This window comes from Notolepis coatsorum, assembly GCF_963971535.1.
Source record: "Notolepis coatsorum genome assembly, chromosome: 13".
Lineage (NCBI taxonomy): Eukaryota > Metazoa > Chordata > Actinopteri > Aulopiformes > Paralepididae > Notolepis > Notolepis coatsorum.
The window spans coordinates 76,215,977-76,228,721 of record NC_140177.1 but is presented as its reverse complement, the minus strand read 5'-3'; the positions used below and the strand labels follow the sequence as shown (position 1 = coordinate 76,228,721).

The 12,745-nt window shown below is 43.8% G+C and overlaps 1 protein-coding gene across 1 annotated transcript in view; it reads right to left on the bottom strand.

Annotated features, from left to right (window-relative positions):
* The window catches only part of pgap6 (post-glycosylphosphatidylinositol attachment to proteins 6), a 48,567-nt gene that overhangs the window by 23,577 nt on the left and 12,245 nt on the right, over nt 1-12,745 (bottom strand). Inside the window, exon 4 of the mRNA XM_084326844.1 lies at nt 4,897-5,024. Within this exon, the coding sequence (XP_084182970.1) occupies nt 4,897-5,024 (128 nt within the window). The remainder of the gene's footprint in view (nt 1-4,896; nt 5,025-12,745) is intronic.

Below are 12,745 nucleotides of genomic sequence, written 5' to 3'. Positions count from 1 at the left end.
CATCATAGCAGTTAGTGTCGAACACGGTAATATTACACGCTAAAACTCACCCCAGTCTCCACGGGCTGTTGGGCGATCAGCGTGGGGTAGACAGTTTTCCATTATGGGATGTTGAAATACCCGGTCCATTTCCAGGTTGTATAATAATATATACGTCCAAATCATGTTGTTTTTTCGAGTTATTTGCAGCGATCGATGTTCACTGTGTGAAGACTGAGTCTCTCTAACATTAGCGAGTGCCCGGACCACATATGGAGTGAGTCCTGCCGGGTTAAAGGTAACATCCGTTTTTTTCGATCTGCCGATCGGCCACCAGATGGCGGTCTTGAACCGCTAGAGGATTGAGAGGAGATCACACTTGTGTCTCAGGTCCCCGGAAAGGAAATATGATTCCGATCACAGATTTTTGAAATATTGATATCAAAGACGAGTTACGGCGTCTTCGGCAACTTGAGCATGGCGGGGAAGGACGCCTAAACTCGTCCTTTGGCAACTAAAGTGTTAAGACCGAAGCTTGTAGACTTCCAACAGGTGGTCCAAATAAAAAAATTCATTACAGGCCCGTGCGTCAATAATTAAGATGAATGTTTTACACAGAATTAACTTTATCAACTCCATGCTACCGTTATCTCCTCCTGTTGGTTACTGGCAAAAACTGCACTCTGCTGCATATAAATTCGTCTGGAACAACAAACGCCCACGCTTAAAGAGATCCACTGCACAGAGGAGTAAACTCGACAGGGTTTAGCATTTCCAGACTTCAAATATTATTTTCAAGCGTACTCTTTGAGGCCTCTCATCACTTGGTTTGACGCTCAAGCAGCCGTGTCCTGGCGACCATTGGAGGAGAAGATAGTGACCCCTTATAGACTTCAGGATATTGTGTATACCAACATTTCAATTAAGCAATGCAAATTACGATTTGGCCCTCTTATCACACATGTGATCCAGATTTGGCGTGACACCCAGAAAGCGTGCACTAACCGCCATAAATGGCACACGCATTCCCCTCTATTTAATAACAATTTACTCCTTATTGGACAACAACCTATTAGGTACCCTAGATGGGAAAAGAAAGACATCCATACATTGGGGGATATCTTCGATAACTCTGGTCTCCGCTCTTTCCAGGATCTATCCAACGGATATGATCTCCCCAGAACCTCCTTTTTCTTTTATTTACAAATTAGAGCAGCTCTGAAGGCTCATGGCGTTCCATGGGACGTTCCACTAGAGCGTCACCGGTTTCACAAATTATTTTATGACAGGGAGACATCGAGAGGCTTCGTCTCGGACTTTTATCTGCACGTACTTATGTCCTCATATAAGGACCTACCCCTAGATACGATTTGGAGAAAGGATATTCCTGAGTTGGATATAGATTTTGATTGGGATGCAGCCTGGGAAAATGTTCGGCTATCATCACGCAACCCAGATCACCAACAGATTAACACTTTAATCGCCGGAGACGCCGTAACTCGTCATTCCCCGGCATGCTCATTCTGCCGAAGACGCCGTAACACGTCTTTGATATCAATATTTAAAAAATCTGTGATCGAAATCATATTTCTCCCCCGGGGACCTGAGATATACTGCTGAGTCCCACTCAACTCTCTAGCGGTTCAAGAGCGCCATCTGGTGGCCGATCGGCAGATCGCCCAACAGGAAGTGATCTGTGGATGAAGTGGTGCTCACCCATATTTTGTCCGGGCACTCGCTATCGTTAGAGGGACTCCATCTTGACACAGTGAACACCGATCGGTGCAAATAACTCGATAAACAACATGATTTGGACGTATATACTATTATACAACCTGGAAATGGATCGGGTATTTCTACAAACCATAATAGGAATATCTCTGCTCCACACCCATCGCCCAACGGCGCGAGGAAGATACGGTAAGATTCAGCGTTTTTTTTTTAACGTGTTCCATATAAACTGCTCTGATGATCATATCACCCACACTAGATGAATGATATAACGTTGCCCACGGAATTATAAACGACCCCCCGCCCATCCGGTCAACATCAGATCATACGTAGTAACTCCTAGAAGCACATCCAGTTGAAATTTTTTATCTCGCACAGATTCCTACCAAACTGTATTTGATCATCAATATAATGCATTTAGGGCTATAAATCAAGTTCTGGAGAAAGCTGCAGAAAACGATAAAAACATACTTATACTTTAGACCGTATTTTAGTATGAATAATAATATGTGAATGAAAAAGTATAACGTTGCTACACCCTGAACAATAGATATAGGACATTGAATGGGCCATAATAATGTCAATTTAGCAATACAATTTAAAAAGTTATAGCCCTGCAAAGAAGGGGAACTTCTCCATAGACAAATAGAGCTGGCTAGGGATGGTAAATTATGAATTTAACCATGGCAATCAAAGTGTTAATCTAAATTTTGTTTATAGGACTTATTTGACCCCCAGGCGATTGAACCTAATGGGTCTCAGACCTGACTCTCGATGTACCTTATGTCCAAACGGTGCCATTGGAACATATATGCATATGTACTGGGAGTGCCCTCCTGTTGAGATCTTCTGGGAAAATGTTACCCCTCAGCTATCAGAGATTTTCTCTTTGACTATACCGACCTTGCCTTCTGTATTATTGTTAAATAATGTTTCTCAATTGCCGACCTCTGTACATGTAAAGAGACTCATTTTGGCCGGCCTTACAGCTGCCAAAAAATTGATTGCTTCACGCTGGATACAACCATATAAGTTATGTCCGAAGGTATGGATTCTCACCTATCTTGATGTCATTTATCTAGAGATATCCACTGCACGTGTTATAGGTGTTAATGAAGCCAATATCGCAATCTGGTTGGCTGCGGTGGAAAAGTTAAAGGAACGCATATAACTTTGGAATTTTTTAGTATCAAATAAGGTATTATATGATTGACTCACGTTGGGGTCCTGGGGTGAGCGGGGGGGGGGGGGGGAGAGCGAGTGTTCATGTCTGTTATTTTTCTTTTTGGTTTTATGTATTCGATTGTTTTTTCTTATATATTTAATTATATATATGTTTCGGGCTCGGGCCGGGGGGGGCCGCGGTTCGGGGTCTCTGCGGGTCGAGGCATCAAAGAGGCATGGTGCTTTGGCTCGCGGGGGTGCCGGACTGTGGGTCCTCCGGGTTGAGATCCGTGGCTGCCGGATCTGGAGATGGAGGGTGCTCAGGAGGTTCACTATACAGTAAGGGGTTAACTCCTATTCCTTACCTAGAATTTCAGTGGCAACTTTTTTTTATTCATACTCTTGTTTTTATTATTTTGTTAGTCCAATTTATTATCATTTTGTGTTATTATTATTACTACTGTTATTGTCATGTGAAGTCCTGTCTAGTATTGTTGTTTATTATTACTGTATTGTGTTGCGTCTTGTCTTGTTTAAAAAAAATGAAAATGAATAAAGATTTGATCGGAAAAAAAAGACAGAAGCTTGTAACATATCGTTGATGTCGGGACAAAACCTCATAACTCCATTTTTTTTATTAATTTTTTTATTATATAAATCAACTCCGTAGATCATCCTCCATTATTTACTTTAGTAAAATCATGGAATTAATGTAAAATCAACACAAAGAAAGTATATTTAGATTCAAAGACTATTTTAACACTATGATCGCCGGGAACGAGTTTTCACGTCATTCCGAGCCATGCTCATTCTGCCGAAGACGCCGTAACTCGTCTTTGATGTCAATATTTCAAAAATCTGTCATCGAAATCATATTTCCTTTCCGGAGCCCTGAGACACACTGCTGATCTCCTCTCAACTCTCTAGCGGTTCAAGAGCGCCATCTGGTGGCCGATCGGCAGATCGCCAACCAGATATTAACCTTTGAACCGGTAGTACTCATCCAAATGTGGTCCGGCCACTCGCTATAGCTCCCGCGACTCCATCTTGAAACACTGGATAATAGATTGCTCGCCCTAACTCAATAAACAACGTTATTTGGACGTATATACTATTATACAACCTGGAAATGGATCGGGCATTTCTACATCCCATAATAGGAAAAAATCTGTTCCACGCTCATCTGCCAGCGGCACGAGGAAGCCACGGTAAGATTCAGCGTTATTTTCTAACGTATTCTATACTAACTGATCTGATGAACATATGACCCACTCTGGATGAATCATCTAACGCTGCCCACGGAATTATAAACGATCCCCCGCCCATCCGGTCATCATCAGATGATGCGTAGAAACTTCTAGAACCATGTCCAGTTGAAACTTTTTATCTCGCACAGATTCCTACCAAACTGTATTTGATCATCAATATAATGCATTTAGGGCTATAAATCACGTTCTGAAGAAAGCTGCAGAAAACGATAAAAACATACTTATACTTTAGACCATATTTTAGTATGAATATGTGAATGAAAAAGTTTAACGTTGCTACACCCTGAACAATACATATAGGACATTGAATGGGCCATAATAATGGCAATGTAGCAATAGAATTTAAAAAGTTATAGCCCTGCAAAGAAGGGGAACTTCTCCATAGACAAATAGAGCTGGCGAGGGATGGTAAATTATGAATTTAACACATGGCGATTAAAGTGTTAATAGCTTTCTTTGAATACAGTTTCTCTCCTGTGAAATGCAGATGTTCAACAAAACCATCAACATTGACTCAGCTAGACCTCTTTCTTATATCCGCGGCGCTAAGATTGAAGATTTTTCACTCCATAGATTAATCTAGATTCATTTATTTTAACGCTTTAAAATAAGTTAAAGCATTAATTTTGACAGCCCTAATATATATATATATATATATAATATATACAGTAAATATAAATATGGCGTAAACTGAGGTTCCCATAGCCTCCTGTAGCTGTGCCGCAACACACACACAGTCACACACACAACCTACTTGAGGCGTGCAGGTCTGTCAGAAACTGCAGTATGAGAGAGGGGTGTGGCCTGCTGGAGGATGGGCGTGTCGATGGCTCTTCTGATTGACAGCTGTGGCTGGAAAAAGTAGGAACAGGATGGAAATCCCTGTGTGATGAAGTGAGAGAGAGAGAGAGAGTGAGAGAGAGTGTGCCCAACCAGCCTCTCCATCCTGCGTCTGTGCATTTGTCACAGTGCCTTATGATCTTCCTGGGTGGCAACTCCCAATGTATAAGTCTTTATTTGTCATCAGATTAACACACACACACACACACACACGAACGATGGGCGACCCACAGGAACACACGCACTGACAAAATGTTCTCTGCACTTCCCATCCCGTCATCCTTTCCCCCCAAGATCTTCTAGCTGTGAGGCGACAGTGTTAACCACTACACTACAACACTCTGTGAATGTTGTTGATACCCTGTTGCGTCAGCTGAGCCACAACATCTATCCATCAATCTATCCATCTTCATTGAGTGTTAAGATCAGGGGGTGGTGTTCACTGTGGGCTTGTGAAGCCCAATAAAAACATGTATTGTAATATTGGGCTTTACAAATAAATTGTACTCGACTTTCTCTTGCTTTCTTTTACTGCCAGCTTTGAACAAACAGGAGCAGAGCTGAGAAATGAAAAAGGAATGTCTTTACTCTAGTCTAGAAGAATGTCATTGAGCAGTTTCACATAGGAAAACACACCCAACATACCACAACTCTAGAAAAACAGGTTAGTGCAGATTACTAGATTCACCACAGCATTCCTAATGATCCCTCAACTGTGTTGTTTGTCATGAGGAGCAGAGAGATCGGCTACCGTTACCTCCATATCTTCACCATTCAGCGAAACCAATCTGTACCAGACCATTGTTGGTGGTCAAGCAAGCAACCGTGTGGAAACAAACAGATTGATAGTGTCAGGTTTGTTTGCACGTCCGATGAAATTGATGAATTGGGGGAGAGAGGTGAACTCGGATATTAATTATTGGTACATGGAGGTGATGAATAAGGTTGGTTTGTTCCCCTTTTCAGGGGAGGGGACGAGGGGTGTATTGAGGGGGAAGATTCAATGTCAGCAGTAGGTGCCATGTACAAGTCTTATACACCATCAGAAAGATGGGACCCTAAAGAATAATTTGAGATACAGCTCAGCTCAACACAGCATGTAAATATGTCTTACTATGTAACAAACATTGTGTTTTGCATCCCACATATTAAAATGTTTAAAGTGCAGCATTGGCGCTGAGAAAGGAGGGGCCAGGGGACTTTTGGTCCCCCCACTTTCAAGGATTATGGTCATTTGAACCGGTCCGTTACATTATTACTCTATTACAGTCATTACGGTAGCTTCCAACACTGGCATCACAAGTGAACATCCAAGCACAGAGGCAGACAGAAAGGGTTATCTTCTGTAATCCTGAGTGCCATGACTTCTCAGAGCATTTACCTTCTGCACAGAGAAGATGTATTGCCAACCAGAATCAAGGTTACTCGATCCCAACTGGCAATGGGCTAGCTAGTGCAAGGCAGATGTAGGGTGGTGTGGTGAGTGGCCCCTCCTAAAGTGGATGCATCCATGATGTTAATAGAAATCAAACAGAAAGAGCGGCAAACAACAAAACTAGATAGTCAAGTGAAAGGAAATGGACAATAAATGTAAAAAAAAGAAAAAGAAGAAAAAAAGAGCAAAAAGCCAAAGCATGGGGCACTGAAATCTATATATAAATAATATTACTTTATGCAAGAGATGAGGGAGTCTGTTGGTGGTTCCAGTTGTAAACTGCGAGGGCATCTGTGCAGGGTCTTTTATTCCAGTACATTTCGAATTAATTTATACATTTCTAATCCATTTAGCCATAGTCTTGCACTGCCAGACCAGACCCATCTCCACAATAAATAATCAACTTAATTTCAGGCCGATACACTTTAGAAGGGAACACAGCGCACATTACAGCGGCTCGTCTCATTGTGGTGGTAAACACACACACACACACACACATCTGTGAATCTATTTGTATGTGTAATCTATCCAGTGGGTGCCTCACACCCAGCCAATTCCTGGAGAATCGCTTTCAAAAGTCTTACCGGCTTTTTGCCACCTATGCTGCACTAAAACGAGGCACCGCTTAAAAATGCTGGCGCAGCCTGGCAGGTCACTCAGTGGGGGAAACACAGAATCAAAAGTAGCAAGATATCCACCCCATGTTGGCCCCCTCACTATAAAGGTTGCTCTGGCACGGCTGACGGGTAGAGTGTCCCCCAGGGCTCGGTCCTTGGACCCCTCCTCTTCTCCCTCTACACCAAATCTCTGGGTAACAATTACGTCTCATGCCTTCTCGTATCATTGCTATGCCGATGATACTCAACTCTTCCTCTCCTTTCCTCCCTCAGATATCCATGTCTCCGAGTGAATCTCCGCCTGGATGACAACCAACCACCTAAACCTGAACCTAAGCAAAACAGAATTGCTTCACCTGTCAGCCAAATCATCCCCGCTGACCGACCTTTCCATCAGTGGAAAATGTAGCCGTGGCCTCACCCCCAAACCGCCAAGAACCTTGGTGTAGTCCTTGACGATCGGCTGAACTTCTCCGCTCACATCGCCGCAACGACCAGAACCTGCAGATTCCTCCTGAGCAATGTCAGAAGGATCCGCCCCTTCCTGACAAAAGAAGCCACTCAACTCCTTGTCCAATCAACAGTCATGTCGCACCTCGACTACTGCAATGCACTAGTGCCTGCTGGTCTGCCGATCACCGCCACCAAGCCTCTTCAACTCATCCAGAACACAGCAGTCAGCCTGATCTCCAACCTACCAAAGTCAGCCCATGTTACCCCACTTCTTATGGACCTGCACTGGCTCCCCATCGCCGCACGAATCCGCTTCAAGGTACTCGACCTGGCACATCGTGCAGCAAAGGAAACGGCTCCCACCTACCTCTGGTCAATGGTCTCAAACTACACACCCTCAAGTCCAGGGGTGCAGTCGTAATTTCAGAAGTGCCTGTACTAGGCGGTCAGGTGGCGTAGCGGAGATTGCGCTGGATTCACCTGTTCGAATCCAGCTCCCGACGTGTCACCAGCTTGGCTGGCCGTTCACACTAATACAATTGACCTATCTCAAACCCTGCCCTCTTTTCTTGATCCTCGCGACAGTTGTGATTGGAGGATCAAGAAAAGAGGGCAGGGTTTGAGATAGGTCCATTGGCAGTATTAGAGGGTGGGAAAGCTGGCGGGGTGGGTCCGGGTCGTTGTAAACAGCGACTCCTACAGTTCGGTCGGGGCGCCTGCTCAGGATAGGATCTAAGGGGGGTAGTGTGATCCTTCCACACGTTACACCCTCTCAGTGAGAGTCCGTGCTGCCAGGTGAAAAGAAGCGGTTGATTGGCTAGACGTGTGTCGGAGGAAGCACGTGATAGCCTCCACTCTCCCAGACCGACTGTGGGGGGTAAGTGTGCAGCGACCAGGAAGGGGATTGGGAATTGGCATAACGACTAACATTGGGATGGGAGAAAAATCTGAGGAAAGAGGGGGAAAAAGACCAAAAAAAAAAAAAAAAAAAAAGTGTGAAGGGTGGGGATCGGGCGTTGTGGACAGCGACTCCTACAGGTCGGTTGGTGCGCCTGCGCAGTAGAATCAAGAAGCGACGGGGGCGGGGCCCCTCCAAAGCCCAGACCCCCGACGCTGAAAGATCGAGCCACGCAGGTGAAAAGATGCGACGGCTGTTACCTCGAGTATCGGAGGGGACTCGTGCTATGTATGACTTAGTCCACATTGCAGCCGGCTTGTGGGAGGCAAGAAACAACGTTCGAAGACAGGGGAGGCTTGAATTGGACGATATGAAAAATTGGGATGGGAGAAAAATAGAAAATGGGAGAAAAAGTGGATAAAAAAAAAAAAAAAAAAGTGCCTGTAGTGTACTCTGTTTAAATGATGCCACGTGCATGCGCGTGCACGCGCATACATGTTCCCTCGCTTGCGCACAGAACAGATGATTATTATGCATAAATAGTAGGAAACATGTTTGTATAGGAAATTACTAGTTTTAGTTTAGTTTTTGTAAATATTGCCTTGAAATATAGAAGCTGAAAAAGGTAGCAGGATGTAGCCTTCAATAAAGAAATTATATTGTCAACAGTTATGGTTGAAAAACAAACAATGTTTTAAATGTAATTGTAGATACAATATTGTAGTTACAATTTCTTTAATTGAATTAACTTAAACTAGAAAAGTAAATACAAACTAAATTAACAATGTAACTTACAGTTTACAGAAGGACAGTTTCCTTCTGAAGCACAACTTAACAAATGTCTCATCCTTCCAGTCGGGACCATCCTTCCAGTCGGGACCATCCTTCCAGTCGGGACCATTTGTCACACAGAGGTTCCACACAGCTCAAGCAAACCCCCACCAATTGGTACAGGGCTTGTATTTTGGTTTTGCACTTCTCGTTCTTTGTTATGCTATTGTTGTGCAAAAATGACGAGTCGAGTGAAAGTTGTGAACGCATTTGTGTGCGTGCGCGTGCACATCCGTGCGCATACTTCTGCTCAGAAAGGTGCTGGGACGGCGTGGTACCGTGTGGCATGACCACTGCACCCCTGCTCAAGACTCCTCCGCTCTACATCCTCTGGCCGCCTCAGACCCACACCTATCCGAGCTCCGGGAGGGTCATCAAAGAGAAGCCGCCTATTCTCTGTCCTCGCTCCACAATCGTGGAACGAACTTCCCACCACAGTTAGGACAGATCAATCAATATCTGAAATAAATTAAAAAGTAAACAAAAACACTAACCTTCTTACCATCTATACTATCATGCATTCTTCTTACTATACTAATATGTCTTTACTATTATGCACTCAACACTGCAGCACCAAAGTTTCAGCACTGTTTGATGAACATTGTTAATCACCTGTAAGAGTTGTCCCTTCCTGCTGACTTGTCGTAAAGATAAAAAAGTCACTTTGGATAAAAGCGTCAGCTAAATGACAAAATGTAAATGAACGGGCTTGGGCCATTGTGTCCTTTACCTATAATGACCATTCACATGCTCAATTAATTGGAATACGTTTCTGCAGCCATTTCTGACCACTTCAGAATTGGGAAATTGGTCAAAAACCACTCCAAAAGAACACATTAACACTTTGGGCGCCAGCCGGTCTATCCATCTTTGTACTCAGCGCTGTAAAGGATAGGGATTTTCACTGTGCGTTGCGGTGTTTGCAGGGCTATATCTATATTCTATATTATAGCTATGGAAACAATACTATGGCTCATTTCACATTAACTATCCATCGTTCAACATGTGAAAAAGAATACATTTGTTCATGTATACGTTCGCGTGTTATACCGTGGTGAATATTGTATCGTTTCAGAGTGATCCTGGCTAATTCCTGGTAACTGTTATGGAGCAATATGTGAATTTGACTAAAAGCGTTGGCGTTGCTCGCCTGGACACGCTACTATTTCCAATTCAAAAGGTATATAATAATAGGTATTATGTTTCATCATGAATGCATGAAAGGGGGGGGGGGGGGGGGGGGGTCGTTTTTTGATGCTTTGATCGTCAGCAACGGCATGCGTTTGCGATCGATGTGAAATCATTGTTGGATTGATGTCATATAGTCCTTACCTTTACTAGGAGGTATCGCAAAAAGAATATTCCAATTGTCTGATCGCGATTTCCAGTATTGATGTCGATCGGGTCCCTGACATGAAGTGGCACAAGATATGCCTCAAGTGTGCTGAACGCGTTTCGAAGTGGTCGGATGAAGCGATTCACTTGGCTTGGTCTAAATTCTCCGCCCAGTCCATATACAATGTAACACACAGTGTGAAATAAGGTTTCAAAGAGTGGGCGATACTGCCACCTAGTAGGATGCGGCCGGTATTGCACTTTTGGGATTGTGACAACCCCATCCCTCTCCTACAGGTTGACTAAGGGATATACCTGGGTATCTGTATTAACCTGTCTGTCATTCACAGCCTGGCAATCAGACACACCAGGAGGAGGAGGCACACCTGTGTAAAAGGACTGGCTTCTCCATTTTGGCTGTCTCTTTTTTTTTGATCCACTTTTTCTCCCATTTTTCTATATTTTCTCCCATCCCAATTTCGTATCATCCAATTCAACCCTCCCCTGTCACGGACGCTGTTTCTTGCCTCCCACAAGCCGGCTGCAATGTGGACTAAGTCATACATAGCACAAGTCCCCTCCGGTACTTGAGGTAACAGCAGTCGCATCTTTTCACCTGCGCAGCTCGATCTCTCAGTGGCGAGGAGTAACCCGTGGGAGGCTCACACTGCCCCCGACACTTCCTGATTCTACTGCGCAGGCGCACCAACCGACCTGTAGGAGTCGCTGTCCACAACGCCCGATCCCCACCCATCAGTTTCCCACCCCCTAATACGGCCAATGTGTATTAGTACGGACGACCAGCTAAACTGAAAGCAAATGTGGAGCGCTGGGCTCGAACTGACGAGCCCAGCATCTCCAGCATTTCGTGGCGAGTGCCTTGCCCACTACGCCACGTAGCCGCCCTATCCATTTTGGCTGTCTCTATCCTCCAAGCTAGTCATGACATTTTGTTTTGTTTTGTTTGTTTTCTCATCTTATCACTTACACGCACCACACACAGACTCATCCATGCACTCACTACATTACTGATATTACTGATCCACTCATTCTTTAATTCCTTTGTTTGTAAATAGTTTAATAGCTTAATTAAATTACTTTTCTTTAAAATCCTCAAGTACTTGTGTGGTCTCCCTTATTTTGTCTGTACCCGGAGCATGGTTCATGACAGGACATATTTCCTATGGTAACACTGAGGTCTGTGAACCTGTAACGAATAAAAAAAATCAAAGAAAAGAAAAAACCAAAACCCTGAGAAATCTCAGGTCTGGCGCCCAATGTGTTAACACCTCAAGACCTTGAAAAACACTTGAGAAAAGTTCATACTGTAATTTACCATGAATGAATGAATGAATGAATGAATGAATGAATGAAAACTTTATTTAACAGATTGCAGAATGGGTACAATACAGTACGGCTCAATACACACAATTGTTAAGGGGATGCAGACCAGAGAAAGACGTTTGTCTTGTTTACATCAGGGTCCCCCATTTTCAATTCATAGACATTTATGACATACACAACATACATGACATTTATGGCATAGGGACATACAGGTATTTAGTACCGATACATTTGTGACATAAACGGTATTCAAATATACAGTACTGTTACCCATAGATCCTGACAGAGTATATACATATGATGGGGAGGAGACTGTACATTAGGAGGGGGTGGGTGGGTGGGAGAGAAATATACATACGGTGGGGTGGAGACTGTACATTTGGAGGGGGTGGGTGGGAGAGAAAAATACATACAGCGGGGAGAGAATATATACATGCGGTTGGGAGGAGACTGTCTATTAGGAGGTGGTGGGGGGTTTGGGCATTTACGGTGGCCAGTTTCGAATTGCAGCCTCCCGTAGGTGCTCTTTAAGAGCGGTTTTGAATGTGGGTAGGGATTCACATTCCTTTACAGCTTTGGGTAGGGCTGAATCACTCGATATCTGGAAATTCCTGCAAACATTTGCCATTTTTGCAATCAGAAAAAAGCATTCCTTTCTGAAAATCCCACTTAATGTCAATGTATCAAGGTATGCTCATTGTATACAGTGAAGTACAGTTTGAAATGGCTCATAGACCTCTCACAGGGGACCTATTTCCAGCTGATCCCGTCTCTGCAGCCTTTGCTGCAGCTATAGGAAAATTAATGGACTATTAATACTATATTATATAATAATAGATCACTCCTAGCT